The sequence below is a fragment of the Corythoichthys intestinalis genome, chromosome 1, assembly GCF_030265065.1.
Source record: "Corythoichthys intestinalis isolate RoL2023-P3 chromosome 1, ASM3026506v1, whole genome shotgun sequence".
NCBI classification, from domain to species: domain Eukaryota; kingdom Metazoa; phylum Chordata; class Actinopteri; order Syngnathiformes; family Syngnathidae; genus Corythoichthys; species Corythoichthys intestinalis.
In genome coordinates, this window is record NC_080395.1 from 40,084,444 (window position 1) to 40,098,504 (window position 14,061).

A 14,061-nucleotide genomic window follows, 5' to 3' on the forward strand; every position below is an offset into this window, starting at 1 on the left:
GAGCGGTTCGCAGCCGAGTGTGAAATGGTAGGGATGAAGATCAGCACCTCCAAATCCAAGACCATGGTCCTCAATCGCAATAGGGTGGCTTACCCTCTCTGGGTTGCGGATGAGATCCTGAGTTCAAGTATCTTGGGGTCTTGTTCATGAGTGAGGGTAGGAGAGAGCAGGAGATTGACAGGCGGATTGTTGCAACTTCTGCAGTGATGCGGACTCTGCACCAGTCTGTTGTGGTGAAGAAGGAGCTGAGCCAAAAGGCGAAGCTCTCGATTTACCAGTCGATCTTCGTTCCTACCCTCACCTATGGTCACGAGCTGTGGGTCGTGACTGAAAGAAAAAGATGCCTGTTACATGCAGCCGAAATGAGTTTCCTCCGCAGAGTGTCCGGGCTCTCCCTTAGAGATAGAGTGAGAAGCTCGGTCATCTAGGAGGGACTCAGGGTCGAGCCGCTACTCCTCTGCGAGAACCCAGCTGAAGTGGCTCGTGCATCCTTTTCGGATGTCTCCTAGACGCCTCCCTGAACAAGTGTTCCGGGCATGTCCCACCGGCGGCAGGCCCCGGGTATGACCCAGGACATGCTGGAGAGACTATGTCTCTCGGCTGCCTTGGGATCCCGCCGGAGGGGCTGGTTGAAGTGGCTGGGGAGAGGGAAGTCTAGGCTTCCCCGCTAAAGCTGTTGCCCCCACGAACTGATCCTGGATTATTCAGAAGATGGATGAACGAACGAACGAACGAACAATCGAACGAACGATTTGGTTTCAGGAAAAAATGCACCAGGAGTTCGCAAGTGTTCAGCAAAGATGATGATTGAACATACTTCCTTAACATCAATTACTAGTTTTCCTTTATCTTTGGCATCATCTTGTGTTATTTTAGATTGTAACAAAAATTCCATAAAAACCTTGCATACTGTATGTGATGTTTTTGTCATCAAAAAGCTTACATGTTCAATAGGGGAAAAACTGATAAAAACATATCAGGAAGCCAATATTTTTTAACTTATGGTCTCTTAGAATTTGCACACACAAATTAGTCTAATGTGTCGATTGTCATTCATCATGTTCTTGTAACTGTGTGGTCCTAAAGCAGAAGGACGCCAGGAGTCCGGTGCTGCCTGTCCGTTCGTCTCCCACAGAATGCACCACTGAGCTCCAAAGTGAACGGTCTCCAGATGACAGTGAAGATGGAGACTCCAGCCAAAGTAAATACACAGATATTAACAAGCCAACATATTATATTACCAGACACTATACTTATATTTGGAGCAAACCGCTCCCCCCCGTAACCAGAAGGACTGCTCTACTTTTGATCATGAGTAATTGTAGGGACGTCAGACGAAGATCAGGGTATGGATGTTTTGGTTTTTTTTTTTAAATCCCAAACCAAACACACCCTTTTCTTTTCTTTAATAATTATATATAGCCCAGCTCCACCCACCACTGACCATTATAACCCACCCAAATCCATATTGCTGCCTACAGATATTAAATACACAATTTAAACCTTACGCGTACAGTTCAGAGTTAGAAAATGATCTGTAATACGTAATTACTATCATCACTTTTCGACAAAGCTTTTTAAGTTATTAAAAGATTAGCTTTATTAACATATGGATGCAAGGGCGTAGGTTTGGTCTTAATATTGGTCGGGACAATATAACAGTATAACCTGCATGTCCACTTTTTGCTGGGGACCGGACATTAATTAGACCAAACATATTTGGTGAATGGGGTCAGGGCTACTTTTCTCACCAATATGAACCTAAATAATTGATAGGCTAAATGATCAATGCAAAATAAATCTGTATTGACCTATGCTAACCTTTACACTGCAAATTTATAATGTCTTAATCTGATAATTTTTGTTAAATCTAGTCAAATAATTTTCTCCATCTTTTTTTTTTTTTGGAGTGTGAAAGGCTAGTTCACAGATTAATGCGTCAGATTCTTCCACTTTACTTACTATTTCTTTGTATTGAGCCCATACATCTAAAAGTTGGCCATTTTTCACCTAAATCAACAAAAATTTTCTTTCAAATAATGTTTTGAACAATATTTTTGAATTAACAACATTTCTGACTAACAAGTTTTTCTTTTAAGATTAAACATACAAACTTTTTGCTTAGAAAAAGTGTTAAGCTTATTTTCATCCAGCTCTTTTGTCAAGAAATCTAAGCAAGTAAAATTGACTAGAAGCACTGTAGCAGTAGCAAAATTAGTGGTGTGTTCCCCACCTCCATAACATTGATGTCTTTCTACATGACTCAAAGTGGCTGCTGCTGGCGGAAAAAAAAATTCAAATATATAATATAGGGGGCGGCGACATGTTGTATTTCTGTCGGCTGTGAATGTGTGTATGTGTGTGCGGGGGCGGGGGGGGGGGTCAAGTCATCAGCCAATCAAACGTGCGTTTGAGTGAAAAAAAAAAATAATAGACTGGCACATTCAGCGAGTGCAAAGGGGTCAGTTTAAGTCTGAACATAATGAAAGTACTGTAATTCACAGGGGTGCACATAATTTTTTCGTCCAGGTTCTCAGAGGAGGACCTGGAGATGTGACTTGGTCCTCATTGAGCTTGAGAGCCGACCCGCCTGATGCGATAAATTTATGACAAGCTTTACTTCGAGCCAATTAACTTTAATTAATTATATTAACAATTAATGCTTGATTAACATCAACTGGCACAACAAAATTGGCATTACTTTGAAGTGAAATGTAAAGAAATAAACATAAAAGCACCAATTCAAAATAAAGGGCATTATGCGGCTCCCACATTAACTCCAAGCCTTTTTAAAAGTGGGATGTCCTCCTCATAAGACCTCATTGAACGTGCATGTTTAGCTTTGTAAAATGCGAGCAAAAACACGTTTGTCAGTGCATGTCGCTGTTCATTACCTTTATTCCACGACTTGTCCATAGGGTGAGTGGGGTCATGTCTGACATCGATAGTTTGCTTAATTGCCACATGCTCTCTGTTTTTTTCGTGCTTTTCAAAGTTTGGATGGCTGAAATTCTTTGACCCTACATAAAATGCGCTGCTCTTATCGGCGACATTGGGATTCTCACGGCACATTTTGTACCACATTTCCGTGCGAGCATCATTTGCTTCTAGCCATGGTACCTCCTGGAGCCACTTTTCAGCAAAAGTCCTTTTTTTCGGTAGCACCGGTGACGTCTCTGTCGTCTGTCTGTCTTTTGATGGGGGTGGGGGAACACGGAAGTAATTACTCAGTGTGGCCTGCCTCTTCAACATTTTGAGAAGTTATTTTCTCGTGTCCGCCGCAAATACAGTGGTCAGCCATCGGTACGGAAAAGCGTATGGAAACCGTTGAGGGCCAGCGCATTTGTCTACGTCCAGTACGCATGCGCGCATGCGGACCACTTATGTGCACCCCTGGTAATTCACTTAATTTTGGTAAGATCAATTCTATCCTCACAACATATAGGGAGACAATCTAAATGACCTATATAACTGAAGTCATTATATAATGCAAATAAGGTTGCTTAAAAGTTGGTGGGGATAATTTGAGCATTCTGAAAAGTTGGTCGTGTTATGTCCCTACTGTCCCTATGCAAACCTATGCCCTTGTATGGATGTGCATTTGAACAAACATGTAGTCAGTATCAACGCTCATACAGTGATTCTGTATCACAACAGTCCTCTTTTGTAACTTTTTCAGCCAAATTGGAGAACATAAACAACTGCTCTGTGACACACAGCCCACCAGGCCACAGAAATGTGGGATCACCAGAGTACATGAAGACAAACCGGAGCCTCAAGAGACTTTGGGGAAAGTGAGTGTGTGAAATATACTGAATAAGGGTAGCCCAATAATGAATGATGATCCATTTAATAATCTGCGACTATTGAAGATGATACCTGCCTCATTCTATTTCACTGAATAGATAATAAGACAACAATAAAGCATTAACTCAACAATTTATCATGTGTAATCGATTTAGATATGATCATGATTTTGTACAGGGGCAATGAAGAAATTATATTTTCATTGAACAGCAATTTTTTGGGTGGAGCCAAAAGAGAGAGAGGATTTTCAATTCCCCCCCCCCATGGTGGCACAAATTCACCTTGCATTTTGACTTCACATATTTATTGAATCAGCCAATTCAGAAAATAATACATAAATAAAATTCATTTAACTTTAATTTATCACTCTCTTCTACATAGACTTCGAAGAACCAATTCTGGAGGAGTCACTACAGGTGATCCAGACACTGGTCCTTTTAGAAGAGGGGGTTTCCGTGCAACGGCTGGACCCAGACTAACACGCACCCCAGAATCACCGGAATCTGCACGGTAACAGCTCTTAACACACTGGTAGTGATAGAAGTGCATCCAATGGTTTCAAACACATTTTTGATTTTCTAAACTGAATATTAACAACATCTACTATAATATCAATATATCGATTTTTTTCTCTCTCTTTTTTTCTTTGTCAGTGACATGAATCTCCCATTTAGCCAATGGACCAAAGAGCAAGTGTGTGGCTGGTTGGAGGACTACGGCCTTGGCCACTATGTAAGCCTGGCCAGGCAGTGGGTCGAATGTGGCCAGACACTACTTTCTGCCACACCTCAAGATCTTGAAAAGGTGAGACAGATACAGTGTATGACAAAAGTGAGTACACCCCTCGTATTTCTGCAGATATTTAAGTATATCTTTTCATGGGACAACATTGACAAAATGACACTTTGACACAATGAAAAGTAGTCTGTGTGCTGCTTATATAATAGAGTTAATTTATTTTCTCCTCAAAATATAGCCATTAATGTCTAAACCCCTGGCAACAAAAGTGAGTACACCGCATGGGAACTACGTACATCCCTAAATGCCCAAATTGAGTACTGCTTGTCATTTTCCCTCCAAAATGTAATGTGACTCGTTACAGGAGTGCTGTCAGCATTGCTGCAGAGATTGAAGAGGTGGGGGGTCAGCCTGTTAGTGCTCAGACCATACGCCGTAATCTACATCAAATTAGTGTGCATGGCTGTCACCCCTGGAGGAAGCCTCTTCTGAAGACGGTACACAAGAAAGCCCGAAAACCATTTGCTGAAGACATGTCAACAAAGCACATGGGTTACTGGAACCATGTCCTAAGGTCAGATGAGACGAAGATTAATTTGTTTGGTTCCGATGGTCTCAAACATGGGTGGCGGCGACCAGGTGAGAAGTACAAAGATAAGTGTGTCATGCCTACAGTCAAGCATGGTGGTGGAAATGATTCCCCCCCCCACCACCATCACCTCTTCAATCCCTGCAGCAATGCTGACAACATTCCTGTAACGAGTCACATGACATTTTGGAGGGAAAATGACAAGCAGTACTCAATTTGGACATTTAGGGATGCACGTTGTTCCCATGCGGTTTACTCACTTTTGAGATACACTGTATATCCAGGACCACAACAATAAAATCTTACCAGCAGCAAGGGGAACAAGTTAAAAGTCCAAACAGACACTATCATAATAATCCTGAGTCAGATTTGACCTGTAACTAAAATAGATAATCTTCTTGGTTGGATTGATTTGAGCTTCTTTCTCAGCTACATTGCCCTATGTCAACAGACACAGATGTTTCTGTTCGTCACATGATGTGGATTTCCAAATTAAAATAAGGTTGTACTGTAATTTAGATGATGAATTACAAAGCAAAAAAGTAGAAACTGAGATCAAGTGTGTTTTCTAACCTCAGGAGATGGGTATGAAGCACCCTATGCACAGGAAGAAGTTGCAGTTGGCATTGAAGGCGTTCTCTAGTAAAATCACAGAGAAGTCATCTGAGCTGGACCACATCTGGGTCACCCGTAAGACTCATGCTTGTATGTTTATAAACTAAAATCCAATAAGTTTTACTCATACGATACCTAAACCTTATAGGGTGGCTGGATGACATTGGTCTGCCTCAGTATAAAGATCAGTTCCATGAAGCTCGTGTGGATGGCCGCATGATACAGTACCTCACAGTGGTAAGTCTTGGCGTAAGTCCATATTTGCACATGAGGCTCATGTTGCCTTGTCCATTTACCCAGAATGACCTCTTGAGCTTAAAGGTGACCAGTCAACTTCATCATCTCAGTATTAAATGTGCCATCCACGTCCTCCATGCTAACAAGTTCAACCCCCACTGCCTACGACGCAGGCCGGGGGAAGAGGTAAGCAAGCGTGCACTCTGGATTGGGCAGGTTTGTATTAAATGTCATCACAATTGTCTTCCGTGTTGCACATACAGTGGTACTTCGACATACATTCGCTTCGACACATGATCTTTTCGACATCCGATGTAAAATTTGACTCGCCATTTGTTTCTACATCCCATGACATGCTCGAAATACGATGATTTATGACAGCGCTAATGGAAGATGGAAATGATAGAAAAATATGAGCATGTGTGGGTGTCGGTCATTGTTGTTAATCTTACTTTTAAAAATCAATTAATTACAGTTACAAATTACTTCTCCCAAAAAGTAATTGCCTTAGTACCGTATTTTTTGGACTACAAGTTGCAACTGAGTATACGTCGTACCAGCCATAAAATGCCCAACGAAGAGAAAAAAAAAAAAACATATATAAGTCGCACCGGAGTATAAGTCACATTTTGGGGGACATTTACTTGATAAAATCCAACACATAGAACAGATCTGTCATCTTGAAAGGCAATTTAATATAAAAGTACAATAGAGATCAACATGCTGAATAAATGTACAGTGTACAGTGCATGAACAACGAAATGCGAATATAATATACTGTCCTCACCAGGATGCTAAGGCTTGGTCCTGGCTATACAGCAAGCTAAACTCCCAAATGACGATGCTTGACGTCCGTATAATTTGCCGAATCAATTTCGTCCTCGATACCAAACAGGTTCGCATCCACGTAAATAAATGATAATTAGGTGCCGTAACAGTAATGACACGAACAGTTAGCATGCGTTCGCTACCATTAGCACATCGTCCAAACAACCACACAACTGGCTTTAAGTGTCCGATCATGGGTGGGAAACACACAACAACAACAGAAAAGATGATCCACACAGGCGTTGCCTCTGTCGAGATATTTTACAAGCATAAACAAGGAACGTAGGTTCGCAGCCATGTTTCTCTCTTGCTAACTCGCCCACTCACTCAAGCTGCGTAGCTGTCCGTCTTCTTGTGGCGTGTAAGCGGTCTTCTTCACGTAAAGAAGTGCGAGTGCGCCATCACGTGGGCGTGAAAGCGCCACAAACCAAAAGCATGCATTTCAATATAAAAAAGTCAATAATACAATTGAACACACATTGCCAAAGGCGGAACACGAACGTGGCCATAGCTATTAAGTTATTCAGATAACTATAGCATAAAAAAACATGCTAAGAAGTTTACTAAACCATCAGTGTCACTCTAAAACACCAAAATAACATGTGAAATGATATCATAATGTGTTAATAATTTCACACATAAGTCGCTCCTGAGTATAAGTCGCACCCCCAGCCAAACTATGAAAAAAAACTGCGACTTATAGTCCGAAAAATACAAAAACATAGGTCACACTATGTGAAGTTTAAAGGGTTTTTGGAACAATTGGCCCGAGCCCAATTATTTACCCTAAACTTAACTAGACACAGGGGTATTGCGGATATTGCGATAACTAGATAGTAACCTTTGCTATTTTTGGAAGTCATTTAATGTTGTGAATCAACCGTTAAAGTTATTAAAATTTCTCCCGTTATTGCATTAGTTCCCTTCTGTCTACTTTTGGCATGTGAACGTTTTAAAACTGTTTCATCATTTAAAGATATTCAACTTAAGATTTAGCTGATTTAGGAGTATTTTAGATGAAAAGTTACTTAGGTTCGCTAGGAAGGTTCTCTACAACAGAGCCTTCCTAAGAAGTCTACTGCTTTAAGATGGCTGTTTACTAACGCATCTAGTTCTCTATTCATGTTTCTATACATGCCTCTTTTGTCATTTGGCATCTAGTTCTATATATATGTGATATGTACCGTAGCATCATGTGGGCGTAGTTTGAGGGCTATCGGCTACAGTCAGGTATTACTGGAGTCACCTAGCATCGCGTTTGCAACGGCATCAAAACTCCCTCACAACTCCCTTGCCTCCTCCCCACTCCTGCTCTGCTCTTTCGTCTCCGTGAGTCTGTCTCCCGCAGACTTTTATTGCGTCATTCAACCAACATAGTAACGCATAGTAACGCACGCCTTTCCATCCTCAGTAATGGTAACGGTGTTGCCAAGATGAGAAAAGTAATTAATTAGATTTATCACTACTGAAAAAAATAACACAGTTAGTAACGCTGTTATATTCTAACGCTGTTATATTCTAACATCGTTATTAACAACACTGGCGCGGTGGACTGACTCGAAAATACGGCCGTAGAATGTCTACAATTTTTATGGTCCTCCCCTGACCTCCATTCGCCAGTCTTTATACGTTAAGGCAGGGGTGGGAAAACTATTCCACAAAGGGCCGCAGTGGGTGCGGGGTTTTGTTGCAACCCATTAAGAGGACACATTTTCACCAATCTGCTGTTTTACAAGTGCAATCAGTCGATTGCAGTCAGGTGCTTCTTATTTATGCTGAAACCTCATTGGTTATACTATGTGTTCTGGGTCAGTTGGAACAAAAACCAGGACCCACTGCGGCCCTCGAGGACTGGTTTGCCCACCCCTGCGTTAAGGTGACAATTATTGTGGTAACAACGCCAACGAAATCGCCAGCGTGGTCAGGTTTTTAATCATTTATTTCAGAACTTGTGCAGCAAACACAGCACGCCTACTGTCCGTCGCAGTTGACGCCGATGACAACATTAAAACAGAAAGTAAAATCTCTACCGCACCTATGTCACTGTCACGTCAGTCACGCGGTGCGTTCAGGTACAGCACGCAAAACACAACAGCCACATTAGAACCCAATTTGTTACATTATTACATGAATTATTATTATTGTTATTATTATACTTTATTATCATTATTATATATATCGTTATTTGTTTTGCTATGAATAATTGTCATTTGTAATAGTACCAGCAGCAGTGACGTGCGGTGAGGTTCATGGTTGGTGAGGCACTGACTCCTTTAGTGTCAGATTTCCAAATATATGAACCAAAAAGGGTAGCTTATACAATTGGCTACTGGTTATTTCATATCTCATCAGCATTCTTCACAAAACACGCACACACGGTACATATTATCGATACTTAAAAGTAAGAAAATAACATGCATTTGCTCTACACCATCAATGTGTTGGCCGTTGCAATTCTATAATTCATGCAACATAAATGAGAGTAAAGAGTGGTGTACAAAACCACAGAATTCAATTCTGACCTTTAGTGAAATATTCAGTTGTTTTTAAAACTTTTATTTCTGATACTTTAATCAATTTATTACAGATTGCGAAACAAAATTTTTAAGTCCAAAATTTAGTTTTTAAATATTCTATTGTATTTTTCTTAGTCTAAGCTCTTTTTTTTTAATAAGATTAAAATGAAAACTGTTTGTGGTCTTGCGCCTGTCCTTCACCGCAAAAACCGCCGTTACTTTGGAAGGGCATAGGTTTGGTCTCAACATTCTTAGGGACGATATAATAGCATAACCTGCATGTAAGTACACTTTTTGCTGCGGACGGGACATTAATAAGACCAAACAGATTGGATGAAGGGGGCAAAGGGCCACATTTCTCATGTATATGAACCTAATTAATTAATAGGCAAAATGATCAATGCAAAATAAATCCTTATCTACTGATAATAACTTTTACGTGCATTGGTTCAGATGATACACTGTTCGATTCAAACCTTTGTTTTCAAAAAATACTAAAGAAACATTTTGAAAACTTCCTGAATAAATGTCTGGTTTTTATTAGCAAACATAAACGTAATGAAAATAATTCACTTAATAATGGTAGGGTCAATTCTATCCTTACAACATATGGAACTATTGAAAGATCTAAATTCTCTATATAACTGAACATTATATCATGCAAAAAAGGTAAGGTTGCTTAAAAGTTGGTGGGAACAATTTTAGCATCCTGAAAAGTTGGTAGTGTTATGTCCCTACCGTCCCTATGCAAACCTACGCCCTTTTTGTAAAAGTTCTCCTTATTTTCCTTTACTTTAAAAAATCTCTCCGCCTCAATGGAGAGGATTGCTTCAATTAGATCGTTCTGTGTTCTATTTGACAAGCCAGAAAACACAGTGGATGTGTCCAAATGTCTAGCTAACCTTTCATCTTTCTCATAAAACCATGTAATCATTCTACATATATGCCACGTTTAGAAGAGCTTACACGCTCATCATTACCACGAAATGTTAACTCTTGTTTAGTTAGGATGCAGGCTGCATTAATGAGGTCTTTCAAACTCTTTCAGTTTTCCTTTACCTTGGAATTGTGGATGCTACCGTTGAGCTTCCGCTGTTCGTCAAAGCCAAATCGATCCTTGAGCTTCCAAAAGTTTTTAAAGCAATCAGGCTTTGAATGTGAGTGGTCGAACTCTCACGTTTGCTGAGGCTTCGTGGTAGTTTTTTAATGTCACAACATCTCGTGTTAGTCCAGTCATTGGCACAAGTTGAGAAGAAAAGGCAGGGAAAGCAGCAAAGGCGATTTTTCGAAGGACAGCTACATAGCCAGTCTTTTCGGGTGTACCAGTCCGTTTGAAAAGCGCGAGTTATCTTCTGTCCCGTAGTTTGAAGCAAACCTTTTTGCTCCGGTGTTGTTAATCGCGTCCACTTTTGACGGAAAGTCCAGTTTCACGTACGCCCCCTTTCAGTGCGGCAGAGTACTATCTGCCGCAACCTGTGCCTTTTCACTGCGGTTTTATTTCCCATCAGCAAAACTAAATATGTCGCTAACAAACATTAAACTTTAAGGGTTAAAGACATTAACCAGACTGTGGAAAATCAGGTCAAATAAATGTATCTGGAAACATTATAATGGCGGCATGCAGATGTACGGCAACCAGCACGCTCCAATTCCATGTATCAACCCAGTTTGTTATGGATTGCGCATTCAGAGGTGAGGCTTTACTCGTTGCTGCCTCAGCTCTCGTTTCATTTCGTTATTTGAACAGGAAATAGGCAAATTCAGCGATTTTGACTATAAAAAATGTTTGAAATGAGTCATACATAAAGAAAGAGCAATGGACAAATATTAATATAAATTTGATGCTATAATTATTTTTTTGTCATGATGACAGGTGAGGCTCTGCCTCCCCTGCCTCCCCTGACCGCACGTCACTGAGTCCAGCAGTATATATTAAGGATTTAGTGTGGGTGTTCCGGGTGTGGAACGAAAAAATGGAATCATAATGTATTGTTATGGTAAAATCCTGATGACATACGACTATTTCAATTTACAAACAAGGTCCTGGAACGAATTAACTTCCTATGTAGAGGTACCACTGTATTTACAGGTCTCTTAGAGAGTAATACAGTATATTTCCACAAGATGGCGACAAATACAAATTTATTTTTGGTATCTCTGACAACAGTCATACATTTATTTATATATTTTTAAATCTGTGAACTTCATATGCTTATCAATTAAAGCAATCAGGAGAGGGTTAAGTCTCTTGCCCAGTTTTTTTTAAAAATCTTAATTCTTGATGACATTCTGCTTGCTTCTATTTTTGTGGCAACTTTTTTAGGGAAGTGTTGTTCCTTGCCAATGTACAAAACAAGGTCCACGAACACATTTGAGCATCCGCTTGGAACACTTTTCGGAGTCCCTTTGGCTAATTAATTTCACTGCACACTTGTCTTAACATCTGATATAAACTGTTACTGTCAATGTGGGAATCATTTTTAGTAAGTTTTGAAAAATTAGCATGCCTTACGTAACCTTGTGTAATCAATCCATTTTTATTATATTTTAGAAACAGCCATCTCCTTCAGAGGTAGTGCAGTGGTCAAACCACCGTGTGATGGAGTGGCTTCGAGCAGTTGATCTTGCAGAGTATGCACCTAATCTGCGAGGCAGTGGTGTCCATGGTGGCCTAATTGTGAGTAATTCTCATCTTTACTAGTGCTTACGACACATGTGTGCAGGCCCGAACTTTGTGTATTAACTGCAACTGTCAATATGTGTCTTTATAGATCCTGGAGCCTCGCTTCAGCTCAGAGACTTTGGCCTTGCTGCTAAATATTCCCCCACAGAAAACATTACTCCGTCGCCACCTGGCCACAGCCTTCTCTACACTGGTGGGGAGTCAGGCCACGCAGGAAAAGAGAGAGTACGGGAATGCTACAGGCCATATACCACTCACGACCACATCTAAAGTCAAGGTACCCAAAAAAAGGACAGAGTTGGGTGGGGGTATATTACAACACTTTCTTATAATTTTATATTTTTTCTTAGTGGATTATTTTAACTGATTAAATAATAATTAATCAATACATACACAGTATAATAGCTGTAATGTGCTTGACTTTGTTACAGCCAAAGAAACTAGGCTTCACGCAGTTTAGTCACCTCAGAAAGAGGAAACCTGATGAATCTGCAGACTACATTTGCCCCATCGAGGGTGGATTACTGACTGTGAATGGGATTTCAAGGGTGACCTCCGCTACACTTAGGGGTATCAGCCCCACCTTGGACAGACAGCCAAAGAAGCAGGAGCACGGCGAGGGCAATCAATGGCAGACTAACATAAACAACTGCTAAGAAATCACAGCGGTCAGCTTTATACTTTCAGCTCATAAAATCCAAAAATGTGGATTCCTCGACGGTCTGTAATGCATATCATGTAAATGAATCACATAATGCTTGAACATGTTTCTCTGAAATGAATGTGTAAAATATGAAGTCAAAGCTGCCCTCAGCATTCCTTTTGCAATTGTTCCGAAAATTCCATATGCTTTAAGGCCCTTTTGAGGGTGTGTATGAGTTGGATCTATACCTCGAGATGACGCTTTATTTATACTCTACATCCTGATTCACTGAACATTTTTGGATCGGACATTTGTGAACTAGGCAAATCTTGTCTGTCATGTCTTGTGTTGTCTAGCACAATAGCTTTAATCAGAGTTTTTGCTAAATTCTCTGTGTCACAATTTTTTTTAAGGTCTTGCTGAAAGCTTTTGAGAGGAAAAGAAAACCTCATATTTGCTGCAATGCTGATATTGTTCCTTGTGTTCCACCATCAAAGTACTGTTGTAAAATATAAATTATTACTCTATTGTTTGATTGGTTCCAAGTACTATGCGTTGTGCTTTTGATGTTTGTACAAGTTATTGATGGTTAAGGTCAGTACTGTATAAGCCTACGATGGATAGATCAGTATTAATTGTTTTGTTCCGAAGCCATCTTAACATGATTTAATACTATACTGAGGCAATAGTTGGATTTTAATACTTAAAGGGAAAGAAAAGGTTTAGTATAAATGACATTCAAATATTATTTAACGGGAACCTCGGACTTAAAGACTTGTAGGCTCTAATAAGCCACAATTGTTCTCATTTACTAAAATATGTTAGTAGAAAAAGATAAAACATTGCCTTTGATTTAAAAATCTGTAATATTTAGTACATGTTTTGACATACGGAGGGCGCCATGTTTTTAGCGCGCAATGGACGCTCTGGGTGATGACGTAGATTGTCACTGTCACCAGACGAATACTAACGGGTTACTGCAATCCTTTCTACGCGCCAAGACGTCCAACTGTTAAAAGCGGAGAGTACTTACTATTTGTGTTTTTATTGAGTCTTTTATTATCTTTCCATTGCCTCAAAATACTTTTTGTACAGTGCCTTGCAAAAGTATTCGGCCCCCTTGAATCTTGCAACCTTTCGCCACATTTCAGGCTTCAAACATAAAGATATGAAATTTATTTTTTTTGTCAAGAATCAACAACAAGTGGGACACAATCGTGAAGTGGAAAAACATTTATTGGATAATTTAAACTTTTTTAACAAATAAAAAACTGAAAAGTGGGGCGTGCAATATTATTCGGCCCCTTTACTTTCAGTGCAGCAAACTCACTCCAGAAGTTCAGTGAGGATCTCTGAATGATCCAATGTTGTCCTAAATGACCGATGATGATAAATAGAATCCACC

The 14,061-nt window shown here is 40.0% G+C and overlaps 1 protein-coding gene across 4 annotated transcripts in view; it reads left to right on the top strand.

Moving 5' to 3' along the window:
* Positions 1 to 13,685, top strand: part of ppfibp2a (PPFIA binding protein 2a) — a 30,563-nt gene extending 16,878 nt beyond the window's left edge. For 3 of the 4 annotated variants that reach the window (XM_057852639.1, XM_057852657.1, XM_057852665.1), the window contains 10 exons: positions 1,087 to 1,201; positions 3,680 to 3,794; positions 4,189 to 4,317; positions 4,461 to 4,611; positions 5,713 to 5,824; positions 5,898 to 5,986; positions 6,050 to 6,172; positions 11,882 to 12,007; positions 12,102 to 12,290; positions 12,445 to 13,685. In XM_057852639.1, coding sequence (XP_057708622.1) covers positions 1,087 to 1,201; positions 3,680 to 3,794; positions 4,189 to 4,317; positions 4,461 to 4,611; positions 5,713 to 5,824; positions 5,898 to 5,986; positions 6,050 to 6,172; positions 11,882 to 12,007; positions 12,102 to 12,290; positions 12,445 to 12,669 — 1,374 coding nt within the window. In that variant the 3' untranslated portion in view covers positions 12,670 to 13,685. The remainder of the gene's footprint in view (positions 1 to 1,086; positions 1,202 to 3,679; positions 3,795 to 4,188; positions 4,318 to 4,460; positions 4,612 to 5,712; positions 5,825 to 5,897; positions 5,987 to 6,049; positions 6,173 to 11,881; positions 12,008 to 12,101; positions 12,291 to 12,444) is intronic. The other variant, XM_057852647.1, reaches the window with a different exon arrangement.
* Positions 13,686 to 14,061: the final 376 nt, after the last annotated feature.